This window comes from Lactuca serriola, chromosome 9, assembly GCF_051521515.1.
Source record: "Lactuca serriola cultivar US96UC23 chromosome 9, Lser_US96UC23_V15, whole genome shotgun sequence".
In the NCBI taxonomy this organism is placed as follows: domain Eukaryota; kingdom Viridiplantae; phylum Streptophyta; class Magnoliopsida; order Asterales; family Asteraceae; genus Lactuca; species Lactuca serriola.
Window position 1 is genome coordinate 132,500,101 of NC_136416.1, and position 14,251 is coordinate 132,514,351.

A 14,251-nucleotide genomic window follows, 5' to 3' on the forward strand; every position below is an offset into this window, starting at 1 on the left:
CATTAATTAATACTTCTATTATTATATATGTAAAGTATTCATTGTATTAGATATGATAATCAATACTATAATTATTAAATATATTTTATTTCGGTAAATTTCATTTTTTTTCAAATTCAAATAAACTTATTCTTTAATCATTTATAACATTTTGTTTTAATAAACCCGTATAATATACGGGTTACACAACTAATTATCAATATGTAAACACTGATAAAACGTACTTACCATCCTAAATCATTTTCCCATGAACGATGTACTTAAAAATATCACACTCTGCGGCCACGTGTTACTGGCAGAAGCATTACACGTTTTCATTCACGTTGAAAACAAGCGTGAATTTCTCTGGATAGAAATATAGCAAACAGAATCTATAAAACAACGAAGTAGGTGAATCTTCTTCCTCTGCACTTCAAATCAATGGTGATTTTATTCAACCCTAATATCACTTTGAAGCTCAACAATGCATCAAAACTTGACATCCCAAATTATCTTCTCCAAAACCCTAGAAAGCCATCATCGTTATCATCTTTTCATCTTTATTCTCCAATGCGCTTACGCTGGGTCAATGGCAATGCATATGGATCCGACTTCAGTTACAGAAAGATGGTTCCAACTCGACACCAATCAGACTCTAAATTTGTGGTTCGATCTTCGGTCAAGAGTTCACAATCACAAGTTCCATCAAATTCAAACGGTAGAATTATTTTTTGGTCTGCAGTTACCCTAGTGTTAGCTATTGGGAATCGCGTGCTCTATAAACTTGCTCTCGTGCCTATGAAGGAGTACCCTTTCTTTTTAGCTCAAGTCAACACTTTCGGGTATTTTTTTTTTCTTTGTTACAGAAGGATTCCTAACATCAGTCAATCTGGTTGCAAATGTTATCTTCTGTTTAATGTAGGTATGTGGCGATTTATTTTTCTATACTGTATATAAGGCATCGTGCCGGAATTGTAACAGACGAGATGATGATCCTTCCAAAATGGCGGTTTGCGGTAATTGGTATGCTAGAAGCCCTAGGAGTTGTTGCTGGGATGTACGCTGCAGGTATTATTATTGGTTTCTTCTTTGGCTAAAAAGTGTTACCCTTGCAAAGTATTTGATAGTAAATATGCATTTGGTCTAGTAAAAAGTTAGGACTTGGTTGGGGAAATACTGATTTCCTTGAAATGGTTGTAAAAAACCAGCCATACAGATATTAGATACTGATGGATAGTTAAATGGACTAAATGTTGTCCATCAACCAAATCTGACTGTCTCGTTAAGGATACTGTGGGAAACGAAAGTATTTGTTTGGTTAACTGAAATCTGAATGTATCTTTTACAGCCATGCTCCCTGGACCAGCTATACCAATATTGAATCAGGTACTGTCTGTCAGTTTCTGAAGAAATCTTGTGCTGTGCTGTCTTTTTTTGACTTAATGTGGACTAGACATATTACCTATGACCTATCAGCTAATTATGTTATGTATATGGTAGAATTCTTAAAGAGAAACTCAGGAAAAAGGAGGCTTTTTTTTCCTTCCAGTTCCCCTTTGTCTGTTGTCCAGGCTTAATGGAATTTTATTATAATAAAAAGATGAGTTGCTTGTTGGGGAATTTGTGTAGTGATGATCAGAACCTGGATATCAAATTGGATCGTGTTAGACACTCTTCATAAGTAGTATTTTGACATTTTAATGTTTGGGTGTCACCTTCAAATACAACTTCGAGTTTAGCCGGCACAGGCATACACACAGAACGTAACGTGAAGTAAATCACTAAATTCGTGTAAGGCTTGTTTGTTCAGATTTCAGATTATGTATATATACCAATGTTTCCATCCAAATGGATAAACATCAATAATAGCAGTAAGCGGTGGTTGACAGTGACACTACTTTAAACATTAACCTTCAGGGGCTGTGACTCCTTGGTCCGTGTCCGGTTCAAACAAGATTATACAAGCGTGCACTTTGTACCTCCTAACTAGTATTTGAGATAGCCTAAATCCTTTTTGGTACTCATATCAGTAAATCTAAATTTCCTGAAATGCTTGATGACACTAAGGTGGTGTTGTTACTTTGTTTTTGAAGAGGTAAAATGTCCATCATGTCTTTAGTCTTCATAAAAAAAATTGTTTGTTTTTTAAAGTCTTGTTGAAAAAATGATTGGTGGTGGTGGGTGGCGGCAGTGTATCGGTATCAAATGGTTTCACTACTTGTGATTCATGTACATGATTAAAGAGTCCCTCATATTTTTAGTTTTACTATCTAATAAGCCATGCAATGCAGTATATGGTCTAAGACAACTTTTAGATTCTTGGCAAGTTAAGTTTTATTTGTGTAACCATTCACATCGGGAATAAGATGTGTGCATAGTATCTCTTAGATGTTCTATTTCTTTTTGAATTAGCAGACTGAAAGGGGACAAACGCGACTTAATCCAATCCAATCCGCTAAGCTATATTTGAATGTTTCTTTTTGACTTAATGCAGTGGATGTGGAATAAGGCTTTCCTCCATTAAGTCCCAACTTTTTACAAATTTATTTTTTCCTTCCATTTGCCCTACCTAGTGACAGTGTGCTGTCATATTCTCGAATATTTTGTAAACATCATTTATCCAGATAACACTTGATGAGAAATATAACGTAACAAGGCCTAAGCTTGTGTTGTTGCAGACGTTTTTGTTGTGGCAGCTGGGTTTTTCTGCTCTACTTTTAGGAAGAAGGTACTCATGGAATAAAATTGCAGGATGTCTACTTGTTGCTGCTGGAGTGGTTACAGCTATTGCAAGGTATCATAATTTTTTATTTCTAGAACCAACAATTTTTTGGTGGTTTTTATCTGTTTGTTCACAAGTTAAAGGTAATCATCAAAACAATGGAATGATTGCACAGCATATTTCCACTGTATTTTGATATGCTGGAATTGATTATTTAGCATGTTCAGAATTGTTGCGTCATTATTCCATGCCCTTTATCCATCTTCAACTTTGAAACTTAATTTATTAGGCTACATTTGTTACATGGAAACCAGAAGAAGACTAGACAAAACCGGACAAGCTGATCTCTAGGGTTATTTTTGATGATGAGGAGAGGGTATTCACATCTTTTAAACCGAGTCTCGGTCCCAAACACACAGTATAGGGCCATCAGTCATGTCATGTCCTGAGTAACACACACACACACGATGTCTTTGGACTTTTATGTGCATATATATGTCTGTGGTTTGAAAACTAAAAAGACAAAATTGCAAAAATGGTCCCTGTGGTATGCATTTTTTTGGGGTTTTAGTCCAAACCCCGACTTTTTTGGTTTCGTGGTCCTTTTGAGCTAGTTTGGTTGTGGATTTGGTCTCTCGGTAAACTGAAATGACTTTAATACCCTTGGGTATTTGTTTTCTATTTCTAAAATCATTTTTTTAAAGTTTTAATAATTATTTATTTATTTTAATAATTAAAAAATGAAAGGGCTCTCTCTCTCTCTCTCTCTCTCTCTCTCTCTCTCGTCCTTTTCACAAAACAAGAAATTAAAAATCAAGAAGTATTCACCCCTTTTATCTTCCGATCTTCAAGAAACAATCAAACCAAAAACTAAAAAGATGTCTAGAATCAATCATATCCATCAACAACAAGCATCTGATTTCTTTTTTGAAAATAATCGTTCCTAGCATCATAAATCTGATTTCTCCCTTCTCAAACACTCGATTCATACAACATAGATTAACTCATACACTTCAAAATCATGTCACTGGGATGAACCCACCAGGAAAATCGATTCTGCATCAACAATTAAAACCAAATTTCTCAAACTCATAGGGTACAACCAAATCCTGCGACTCAAGTATGTGTGTGTAAGTGAGTTTGATGTGAAGACAATCAGGAAAAGATTCTGATTATCAAGCTTACCGGAACTTTGATCTTGATCTCGGTCTCCCTTACCCCTTTTCTCAGGCAAAGATTCTGATTATTGCCACCATCTTCATAAAAATACCGGAGAAGACGAACCAGATCTTCAGCTCCATCACCGTCATTGCCACCACCACCGGAGAAGAAAAAACCTTAAGCTCGTCACCGCTACCAAATCTGCAAACGAGATACTCGGATCTGAAAACGAGGTCCTCAGATCTGAAAATCATCATCTCCTTGAGCTTGTCTTCGCTAAAAGAGAAGACCTACCAGGCGTCGACGGCGTTAGGACTTGCTTTAACAGGAGGAGCTTGTCATCCGAGGAGGAGATCGGAGACCCACGCACTCGATCTGATTTTTTTTTCTTGAAGGTGTTCATCTGAAAATCCTTCATCAGATTTGATTTCGTGTGTGTGGAGAAGGAGATGGTGGAGGTTAACAAAAAAATCAATTTATAGAAAAAGAAAGTGAAGGACACGGTGGTAGTGACGGACGGTAGTTGAAGTGTGTATGTGTTCATGAATATGAATATGTGTTCTTGAGTTTGTATTTGCAGAGAGAGAGAGAGAGAGAGGGAGGGAGGGAGGGAGGGAGTAGAGGTGGCAAAAATTGACACGACACGAAACCCGACACGAACCCGACACGAAATAAACGGGTTTGGGTAAGATATTTCAACCCATTTAAATAAACGGGTTGACACGACACGACACGAAAATTAAATGGGTAAGGTTAGGGTTGAGAATTTCAACTCGAATATGACTCGAAAATGATCCGTTTATTTATATGCAAGTATTTTGAATTACTTAAATAAACTAAAAAGATACAAAATCAAAACCATAAGTAAAAGAAAGCCTTCAAATTGAATTGTTTTTTCATGTTGAAATGACTTAGCCATCTAGATCAAGACTTCATTTCAATTTTTTCAGTCTCTTCCAAACTATCCAGTCTCTTTCACCACTCTCGCATCCTCATGACCTTTGCCATCCGCCTCCCCAACTCTCACTCTTTTAATTTTGTCATCTGAACTTGCTATGACTTTATCTATTCTACCTCCAAACTATTAGCTTTTCCTTTCTGCCTACCTAACTCCTACTCTTTCAACATGCTCAATCTTTTAACCTCACATGACATGACATATTTCGAGGTATAGCCCTAACCCGAAACCCGACACGAAAATAAACGGGTTGATTCGACACGACACGTTAATTAAATGGGTCGGGTTAGGGTCAATCACTTTCAACCCGTTTAGTGTTTCGACACGACACGACACGAACCCGACACGACACGACACGATTGCCACCTCTAGGAGGGAGGGAGGGAGGGAAGGAAGAGGGAGAGAGAGAGAGAGAGAGAGAGAGAGAGAGAGAGAGAGAGAGAGAGAGAGAGGTGGGGTCTTTTTTATTTTTTTAATTGTTAAAATAAATAAATAAATATTAAAATTTAAGAATAATGAAAGAAAAATGAAAAATAAATACCCCAAGGGTATTATAGTCATTTCAATTTTCGGAGGGACCATTTTCACATACAAACCACTCCAAAAGGACTACGAAACCAAAAAAGTCACTCTTTGGACTAAAACCCGAAACATTTGCATACCATAGGGACCATTTTTGCAATTTTGTCAACTAAAAATAGCATATGACTTTGACAATAGCGGATCAGAAAGTGGTCAAATGCTATCGGGAGTTGGGATGCTGTGGCCAATAATGATGGTAGTATCAAGTGCATTCCAGGCTGGTGCAACCATTATTAAGGTAAGGTGTATATATATATATATATATATATATATATATATATATATATATATATATATATATATATATGAAAATGGTAATTAACTTTAGATTGTTGTTTGGGCAATGGGCAGGAGTACGTTTTTATTGATGCTGTTACCCGTCTAAAGGTACAATTGTTTCCCCTTGTTTGAAGAAACATATTATTATTGCTTGTTTGCTTATTATGAATTTCACATTCCATTTTGATTTCTACAGGGGAAGTTGCTCGATATATTTGTTGTTAATTCATTTGGTTCAGGGTTCCAGGTACTTACTTAAAATTAAATACCGCCTTACAAACACAAATCAACCATATCAGCATTCTGTATATTTCCGTACGCGTTCACTTATCTAAATATACTAAAATTAACCAGCTTTATTACCCTTCATTCAAAGGCTTCTCGAATCTTGATACAAACTAACCATTGTTCTTGGTGTGAAAGCCAAAAATAACACACACCAGAGTTGCACGAATGGCTGGTTCTTGTATGTATTTTCAAAGTATAAAGACAAGAATAAGAGTCTCTCTATGTCATCTTCAGAAATGTTTTTTATAAAACAAGAACGAAATTGCAAAAAAAACCAATAAAGGGTATTTTGGTTGTCTAATGGTATAATTCTTTTAAACTATTTACAAATTAAACCTAAAACGCCAACGAAATGGAATTGGATTCCATACCAGTTCTTACCAACCAAACACGTGGCAGATTATAATATCTTCATTTGACAGAATCCATCCTTTCAAAAACATTTTGCAAACCAAATGCCCCTAAGAGTCTTTGTCTAGAAATCACTCATTTATGCCAATCAAGTGTAATGTTCTTTTTGCATTTTCCCAAGAGCCTTTTCTTTGCAAAAAGAAGCTTACTAAAAAGTTAATAACCCAATATTAATGACAATTCATATCTTTGTATTTCTTGTATCGAGTACATTGAAAGCTGATTTTATAATGAATCAGTCATTAATTAATTTATGTATGTTGTAGGGCATTGAGGCCCTGTTTGTTTGTGTTGTTTATTACTCTGGACAAGAGTGAACAGGTTCTACTGCATTTAGGTCAATGGGACAAATATAACATTTTTTTTTGTCCCACCAAAAAAGTGAAAGAAGGTGGGACAGGGACTCACTTTCAATTTCCTGTCTGTGAAAAAACATCGAGAATAACTCTATAAAGCTTGTCCAGTAGTCCCATGTAACAGACTACACATAGTCTGATGGGGGGGGGGGGGGGGTGGGGAACATATCAAATTATTTTTGCTGATGATGATTTATTTGTAGGCTCTTTTTGTGCTTTTGTTTCTTCCCTTGTTATCAAATCTGAAAGGCATACCACTTCACGAGCTTCCTTCATACATAAAGACTGGAGCTGGTTGCTTTCTCAACATCGGCGCTAGTTCATCAGGTGATATTCTTAAAATTTGTGCAAATAAATGCAAAAGGGATCTTACTGTAGAAAGTATGCTATGAAGCAACACTAAGGCCCTGGCTTTTTTACTATCAAGTCCTGAATGGATAAGAATACATTCAAAACACACATGATTTTGGGAGGATGAGGGATGAAAGTTGGAGAGATAATAGCGATATCATTAGGTATGACAAATCTGTGATTTGATCATACGAAGACTAGGGCAATTGTGGAAAGTGTCACGTCCCTCCCCCTTACACTTTCCATGTTTAGTCTTTATTTATTCATTAAGTGTGTGTGTATGTATATATATTGAGTTCATTAAGTTAAAACAAAACACCACCTAAGACTTATAGTAAAAGTAACGTTAAGAGTAACAATGAATCACTTAATGGACAAACTAAGGAGTGAGGCTATCCCCAATCTGTTAACAGATTCACCCTCTTCTCTTTTTTCCTTTCATTTTCTCAAATAAGCTTTAAACATCATTTATTTACATGATTGTTGGTTTCAGGTTGCGAGGGTTCACCACTGTTACCATTACTCTACATACTCAACAATATTGCTTTCAACATATCGGTTCTCAACCTCGTCAAAATTTCTTCTGCTGTCGTTTCTTCACTAGCAATTGTGCTATCAGGTCTCTCTCTCTCTCTCTCTCTCTCTCTCTCTCTCTCTCTCAAACAGAAGAAATAGGTTTCTTCCCTTAGAATTCTGAATGTTACCGTGAGATAGAAAGAAGAAAGAGAAAACGAATTGATTTATTTTACTTGATTAAAAAAAACAAAACAGGAGGAAATATAAATACTAAAAAACCTAGGGCCGGCTAGCAACCTCAAGACCTAATTTTTAGCTACTTTCTTTTTTATTATTTAAACTAGACATTTAAATAATAAAAAAGAGAACAAATTAAAATAACGTGTGTTACATACAATCTTCACTTCCCCTAAAGGTAGGTATGAATATCAATCATATCCAGCTTGCTCTTCATACTATCAAATTTATTCTTGGGAAGGCCCTTGGTAAGAATGTCAACAATCTGGAAGTTGGAAGGAACATAAGTGTATACCAGTTCCAAGCTTTTCTTTGATGAAGTGACGATGGAGCTCCACGTGTTTGGTTCTATGATGATGTACCGAGTTTTTAGCTATCTCAATGACAACATTATTGTTGCAAAAAGGGTCATTTTTGTGCTGTTTGGAATCTTAAGTTCCTTAAGTATCCTTCCGAGTCAAATTCCCTCACTGATTCCTCGACACATTGCATGGTATTTGGCCTCTAGCTATGACTGATTTCTTCTTGCTTCGCTAGGTGACAAGATTTACCTATACAAAAGGTACAATATCCAATAGTTGATCAGCATTGGTATACACTTTAACTTCCCACTCAGTAGTCTTTTTGAAGAACAATCCAGATCCTGGATTCTTTTTTAAGTAACAGAGTATCTAGAAAACTGCTTCCATATGTTGTGTTGTTGGAGCACGAAATGTCTGGTCTCGTATGTGCAAGGTAGATCAATTTTCCAACCAATTTCCAATATCTACCTTTGTCCGCCAACTCTTCTCTATTTTCTGTTCGGGATATTTTTCCAGGCTCCATTGGTATGCGAGCTTGCTTACACCCTAACTAGCAAAAGGTCTAAGGTGTATTTTTGTTGTGTGAGAGCCATTGTCAGAAAATATTTAATTTGGCCCTGATCTTTGATTTTGAACTCCCTTCCCAAGACCAGTTTCAGCTCATCGATGTGTTTGTAATTAGCGGTTTTAATGATGGCGTCGACAAAGACAATCATGATTGCAACCTATCTGTCTATCTATCGCAAACATCGTGTGATTTGCTTGCCCCTGAATAAATCTATAACTCTTAATCACTTGAGTCGGTCGTTCAAACTTCAAACCAAGCTCGTGGTGATTGTTTTAGCACATACATGGACTTCCATAGCTTACACACCACTCCTTTATTTTCTTGTGATTCTAAACCTCATGTAGACTTCCTCTTCTAATTCTCCATTTAAGAATGACTTCTTTACATGGAGTTAATACAATGGCTAATCAAGATTTGCAGTAAGCGAGAGTAAAAATCGAATGAAATTTAATTTAGCTACATGTGCAAAAGTCTCTATATAATCAATTCCATAAGTTTGCTCGTGTATAGCCTTTTGCACGGAAACACCTTGTATTTTGGTGATAGTTTATCATATGAAACAAAGTTACTTATTGGGTGTGCAGTACAACTCCTCCCTTTCCCCTTGTGTAATTATAAAGCAATTGGAACATTCAAGTTGAAATCATCAGGATGAACATACAAACCAGAGGTTTGAGATTTGGATATTACCTTGTAAATCTGGGATGATTCATCATTCATGATTGTGTGCATTAGTCGTGACTTACTCTACTACCATAGGTTGCTTCCGGCGTCTCGTATAGACAATGTAGTCATTTTGAGCATCTTTGTTCTTATCTTTTTCTGACGGATTGGAAAACAGGCATAGGTGTTGAAGAATGTATCTATGTGTCATGGCTTGACTTGGAAGGGTTTTGATTCGGATAACACCAAAAATTGATATTCCACAGAGTTTTCTGAATAGTAGGGTTCTTCAAAGAAGGTGATATAAAACCTTAATTGATTAAGGTTAATCTTTTTCTCATTACGTTGAATAGCAGAGTACAAGATATATATAGGAAACATATTACAAAACTAACCCCTTAACTATAAACTATTGTTAAACATTGGTTTAATATGCCCCCACAAGCTAAGGGCGGGACACGACCTGAAGCTTGGACCGAAGAAATTGAAACCTGGGTGTTGATAGTGGCTTGATGAAGACATCGGCCACTTGATCATTAGTGGAAATAAACCGAACCTGTAGCTCACCTCTAGAGACCTTTTCCCTAACAAAGTGAAAATCGATTTCAATGTGTTTTGTGCGAGCGTGAAACACTGGATTGGCAGAGAGGTAGGTAGCACCAAGATTATTACACCAAAGTGTTGGAGATGCTTGAGTACTAACACCTAGTTCTCTGAGCAGAGCCTGAAGCCAAGTAAGTTCAGCCGCAGTGTCGGCCATGGCTTTATATTCCGCCTCGGTGGAGGAGCGGGAGACCGTTCTTTGCTTTCATGAACACCAGGAAATGAGATCTGTGCCAAGAAATATAGCAAAGCCTCCTGTTGATCTTCGATCATTCGGACACCCAGCCCAATCAGCGTCGAAGAAGACATTAATTGTAGAGTCGGAAAAGGCATGAAGGGCCAATGTGGAATTGCGTCGAATAAGAAGTCCAAGAGCCCCGAAGATACCGAAGAATACGTTTGATTGCTGACCAATGATGATCTGTCGGTGCATGCTTAAATTGGCAAACTTTGTTGACAGCATAAGCAATGTCTGGGCGAGAAAGGGTAGCATATTGCAGGGCACCAACAATTTGACGGTACTTCGTTGGATCGTCAAATGGTGTACCAGATTCCCGGGTGAGTTGCATTGTCGATGACATAGGGGAAGGCGCTGGTTTGGCATCGGAGAGACCCGCCCGACGCAATAAGTCAAGAACGTATTGTTGTTGGGACAAGGTAATGTCTGATCCACTCGAGATAACTTCAATCCCAAGAAAATGATGTAAGCCACCCAAATCTTTTAAGGCGAATTCAGATCCAAGAGTGGAGACTAGGCGATCAATTTGGGATGCATTGTTCCCTGTCACAATTATCATCAACGTAGACGAGGACGTAAAGAACAATAGAACTCCGAGAGTAGATGAACAATGATGAGTCAGTTTTAAAGCCGGTAAAGCCATGATTAACCAGAGCGCTAGAGAGCCGGTGAAACCAAGCACGAGGAGCCTGTTTTAAACCATAGATATATCGCTTGAGCCGACACAAATGATGTGGATGAGCAGGATCTACAAATCTCGGTGGTTGAGACATGTAGATAGTCTCATTAAGATGCCCATGGAGAAAGGCATTTTGAACATCGAGCTGACGGAGTGACCACCCTTGAGAGACAACAAGTGAGAGAACCGCCCGAATTGTGGTAGATTTGACGACGGGACTGAAAGTTTCTTCAAAGTCAATACCTGGTTGTTGATGGAATCCTTTGACAACTAAATGAGCTTTATGACGTTCGATGGTTTCGTCCGCCTTTCGCTTAATTTTGTACACCCATTTGCACCCAACAATGTTATAATTGTCTGAAAAAGGGAAGATTCCACGTGTCATTCCGAACCAGTGCAGAGTACTCCTCAGCCATAGCCTTGCGCCACTCAACAAATTTGTTAGCAACAGTAAAAGAGGAAGGCTCTGTTTCCGCTGATTTAGACCGAGTGACATGGGATGTAGAAGGATCAAAAGGAACACGAGGTTTGGGATTTGGTGGGAGAGACATGGAATGAGTGCGAGTGACAGGAGGGGGGGACGGACTCGGCGGAGTAGCTTCTGGTATGGAACTTGTGCTCGGATGAGTAGCTATCTCAGTAGCGGGAGTAGTGGATGGAGACATGGTAGTTGTGGACTCACCGAGGGAAATAGGAGAGTCGTCATCAGATGTAGGAATTTATGGAATTGGAAAAACTGTGTGGGGTTCGGGAGGTAAAGGATTCTCAACTGGTTGGGTCATAGATGATGGAGGATCAGGTTTAGAGTAGAATGGCGTGGGCATGGAATTGGGTAAAAATGGGAAGACAAGCTCATTAAATCAAACATGACGGGCTACATAAATACGATTGGTTTGAATGTCAAGACACCGATAGCCATGATGAGTCGGGCTATAACCTAAGAAGACACACGGGGTAGAGCGAAATTCAAGTTTATGAGCATTGTATGGACGATGATACGGAAAACATTGACATCCAAAAACCTTAAGAAATAAGTAATCTGGTTGTTTGTGAAAAATATGCTCATATGGAGAAATTGATTGAGAGACACGAGATGGCATCCGATTAATCAGAAAGGTGGCAGTGTCAAAGGCATAATGCCAAAAGTGATGGGGAACATTTCCTTGAGCTAAAAGAGAGAGCCCGGTTTCAACAATATGTCGACTTCGACGTTCGACAAAACCATTTTGTTCGTGAGTATGAGGGCATGAGATGCGGTGAACAATGTCCATGGTAGAACAAAAAGTGTGTACCCCCCCCCCCCCCCCCCCCCCCCCAAAAAAAAAAAAAAAATCAGTTTGAATAGTTTTAAGAGTGTTGTATTGAATTGACGTTCAACCCTGGTAACAAAATGTTTAAATAATTCAAAACACATCAGATTTACGAGACATAGGATAAAACCACATAAAGCGAGAATAATCATCCACAAATAGAACAAAGTAGCGATGACCGCCAGATGACAAACACGGGGCAGGCCCCCAAACATCACTATAAATCAAGTCCAAAACTCTTGTACTTTTAAAAGAAGAAATAGGTAAAGACAACTTGGAAGACTTGCCCAATTGACAAGCCGAACACATATTATGTAAAGTTTTATTAGAAACAGGAAGCGAAAAAGGTTCAACATAGATTGTAGTAATCGTGGATGAGGATGGCCCAGGCGTTGATGCCAAACATCAGTTGAGGCGCGCTCAACAGAGAAGACAACCTGTTTGATAGACTGGAGTTGAGGAATGGTAAGAGAGTAGAGACCATTATGGCTTGGGCCTGTGAGAAGAACGGTGCGCGTATTCTGATCCTTCACAACAAAGAAACGGGAGTGAAATTCAAAAAAGACATCATTATCAGTGCAAAATTTTTGTACATAAAGAAGATTTTTAGAAATGGATGGAACATGTAAAATATCTGAGAGTCGAAAAGTTTTGTGAGGTGTGTGAATATCAGAGGATCCAACGTGTAAAATAGGAAGACCTTTACCATTGCCAACATGAAGAGCATCAGGACCATGATATGCTTCGGAGAAGTCCATACCAGAAAGATCGGCCATCACATGACTGTTTGCTCCCGTGTCTGGATACCAATTTGGAGTACTGGATGAAGATGCTTGTGACCGGTTTGTGCTAAAGTGAGCAGTCGGCTGAGTATTAACATTCCCCTTGTGATTAGGGCATTGTGCTGTGAATCCCGCATTGCTGACAATGGCCATACACGGTGCTCTGAGTGGTTGCCTAACTAAAATCAGGACCACGTGATCTGCCTCCATGAGTATTACGATTGTTGTTTCTTCCACGACCGCCACGATTGCCACTACGATACCCACTGGAAGATGACTGCCGATTACCAAAGAAGGCTTGGGGTGTTACATTTGTCGGAATGAGACTTAAGCCAAGAGCTTGGGCTTGAGCTGCAAGTTGCATGTAATTTAGTGAGTTGTTCACACTTTGGCTTGAAGTTCGGCTAGAACCTATAGATTGATCGACTTGCACATTATATGCCTGGGATATATTTGGTGTTCCTGTTTTGGATCAGCCATGAACAAACTCATGGTCTGCAAGAAGAGCTTGGAGATCATCAACATATATTTCAGTCCCGCGAGCTGTGAGTGTGGTAACAAGGCTGTAGAACTCATTGCGACTGGATAAACCTGCAAGAATGGTTAGAACTAAATCTTTTGGACGAACGGGCTCGCCAATTGAGAAGAAAGGCCCAACGATGGGCTGATTGAGCAGATTTTTCTGCTACAGTAAATGACGTCATGCTGATTGAGAGATAAAAGACAGACTTGGTTTTGATTGTAGAATGCCGGACGGAGTTAGAGCTGTGTCAAAACTTAGGGTTAGGGTCGGCTATTGACGCTCTGATACCATATAAAACCTTAATTGATTAAGGTTAATCTTTTTCTCATTACGTTGAATAACAGAGTACAAGATATATATAGGAAACATATTACAAAACTAATCCCTTAACTATAAACTATTGTTAAACATTGGTTTAATAGGTGACATCCATTAAGTGAACATTTTCTGGTGGATGGGGAATAACATTTATATCCACACTGGTTTGGGGAATATCCTAGAAGAACACACTTGATCGATCTAGGGTCCATTTTGTTATGATTGGGCTGATGGTTATGAACAAATGAAGTGCAACCAAAGATTTTGAGTGGGACTTTTGACAGAGTTCGAATGTGAGGGAAGGACTGCAGATTTTGGTATGGGGTTTTGAACCCAATAACTCGAGAGGGAATTTGGTACGCAATAGTTAAAATTGCTTCTCCATAGAAATGATTTGGGACAAAACTTGAAAAAAAGGTGATCGA

At 38.4% G+C, this 14,251-nt stretch overlaps 1 protein-coding gene across 4 annotated transcripts in view; it reads left to right on the plus strand.

Moving 5' to 3' along the window:
• Positions 1-334: 334 nt before the first annotated feature.
• Positions 335-14,251, plus strand: part of CLT2 (CRT (chloroquine-resistance transporter)-like transporter 2) — a 29,390-nt gene continuing 15,473 nt past the window's right edge. For 2 of the 4 annotated variants that reach the window (XM_079019345.1, XM_079019343.1), the window contains exons 1-9: positions 336-821; positions 902-1,047; positions 1,328-1,365; positions 2,658-2,773; positions 5,541-5,640; positions 5,754-5,789; positions 5,878-5,928; positions 6,940-7,063; positions 7,581-7,706. In XM_079019345.1, coding sequence (XP_078875471.1) covers positions 421-821; positions 902-1,047; positions 1,328-1,365; positions 2,658-2,773; positions 5,541-5,640; positions 5,754-5,789; positions 5,878-5,928; positions 6,940-7,063; positions 7,581-7,706 — 1,138 coding nt within the window. In that variant the 5' untranslated portion in view covers positions 336-420. Of the gene's footprint in view, positions 822-901; positions 1,048-1,327; positions 1,366-2,657; positions 2,774-5,540; positions 5,641-5,753; positions 5,790-5,877; positions 5,929-6,939; positions 7,064-7,580; positions 7,707-14,251 lie in introns of all 4 variants that reach the window. The other 2 variants (XM_079019342.1, XM_079019341.1) reach the window with 2 other exon arrangements.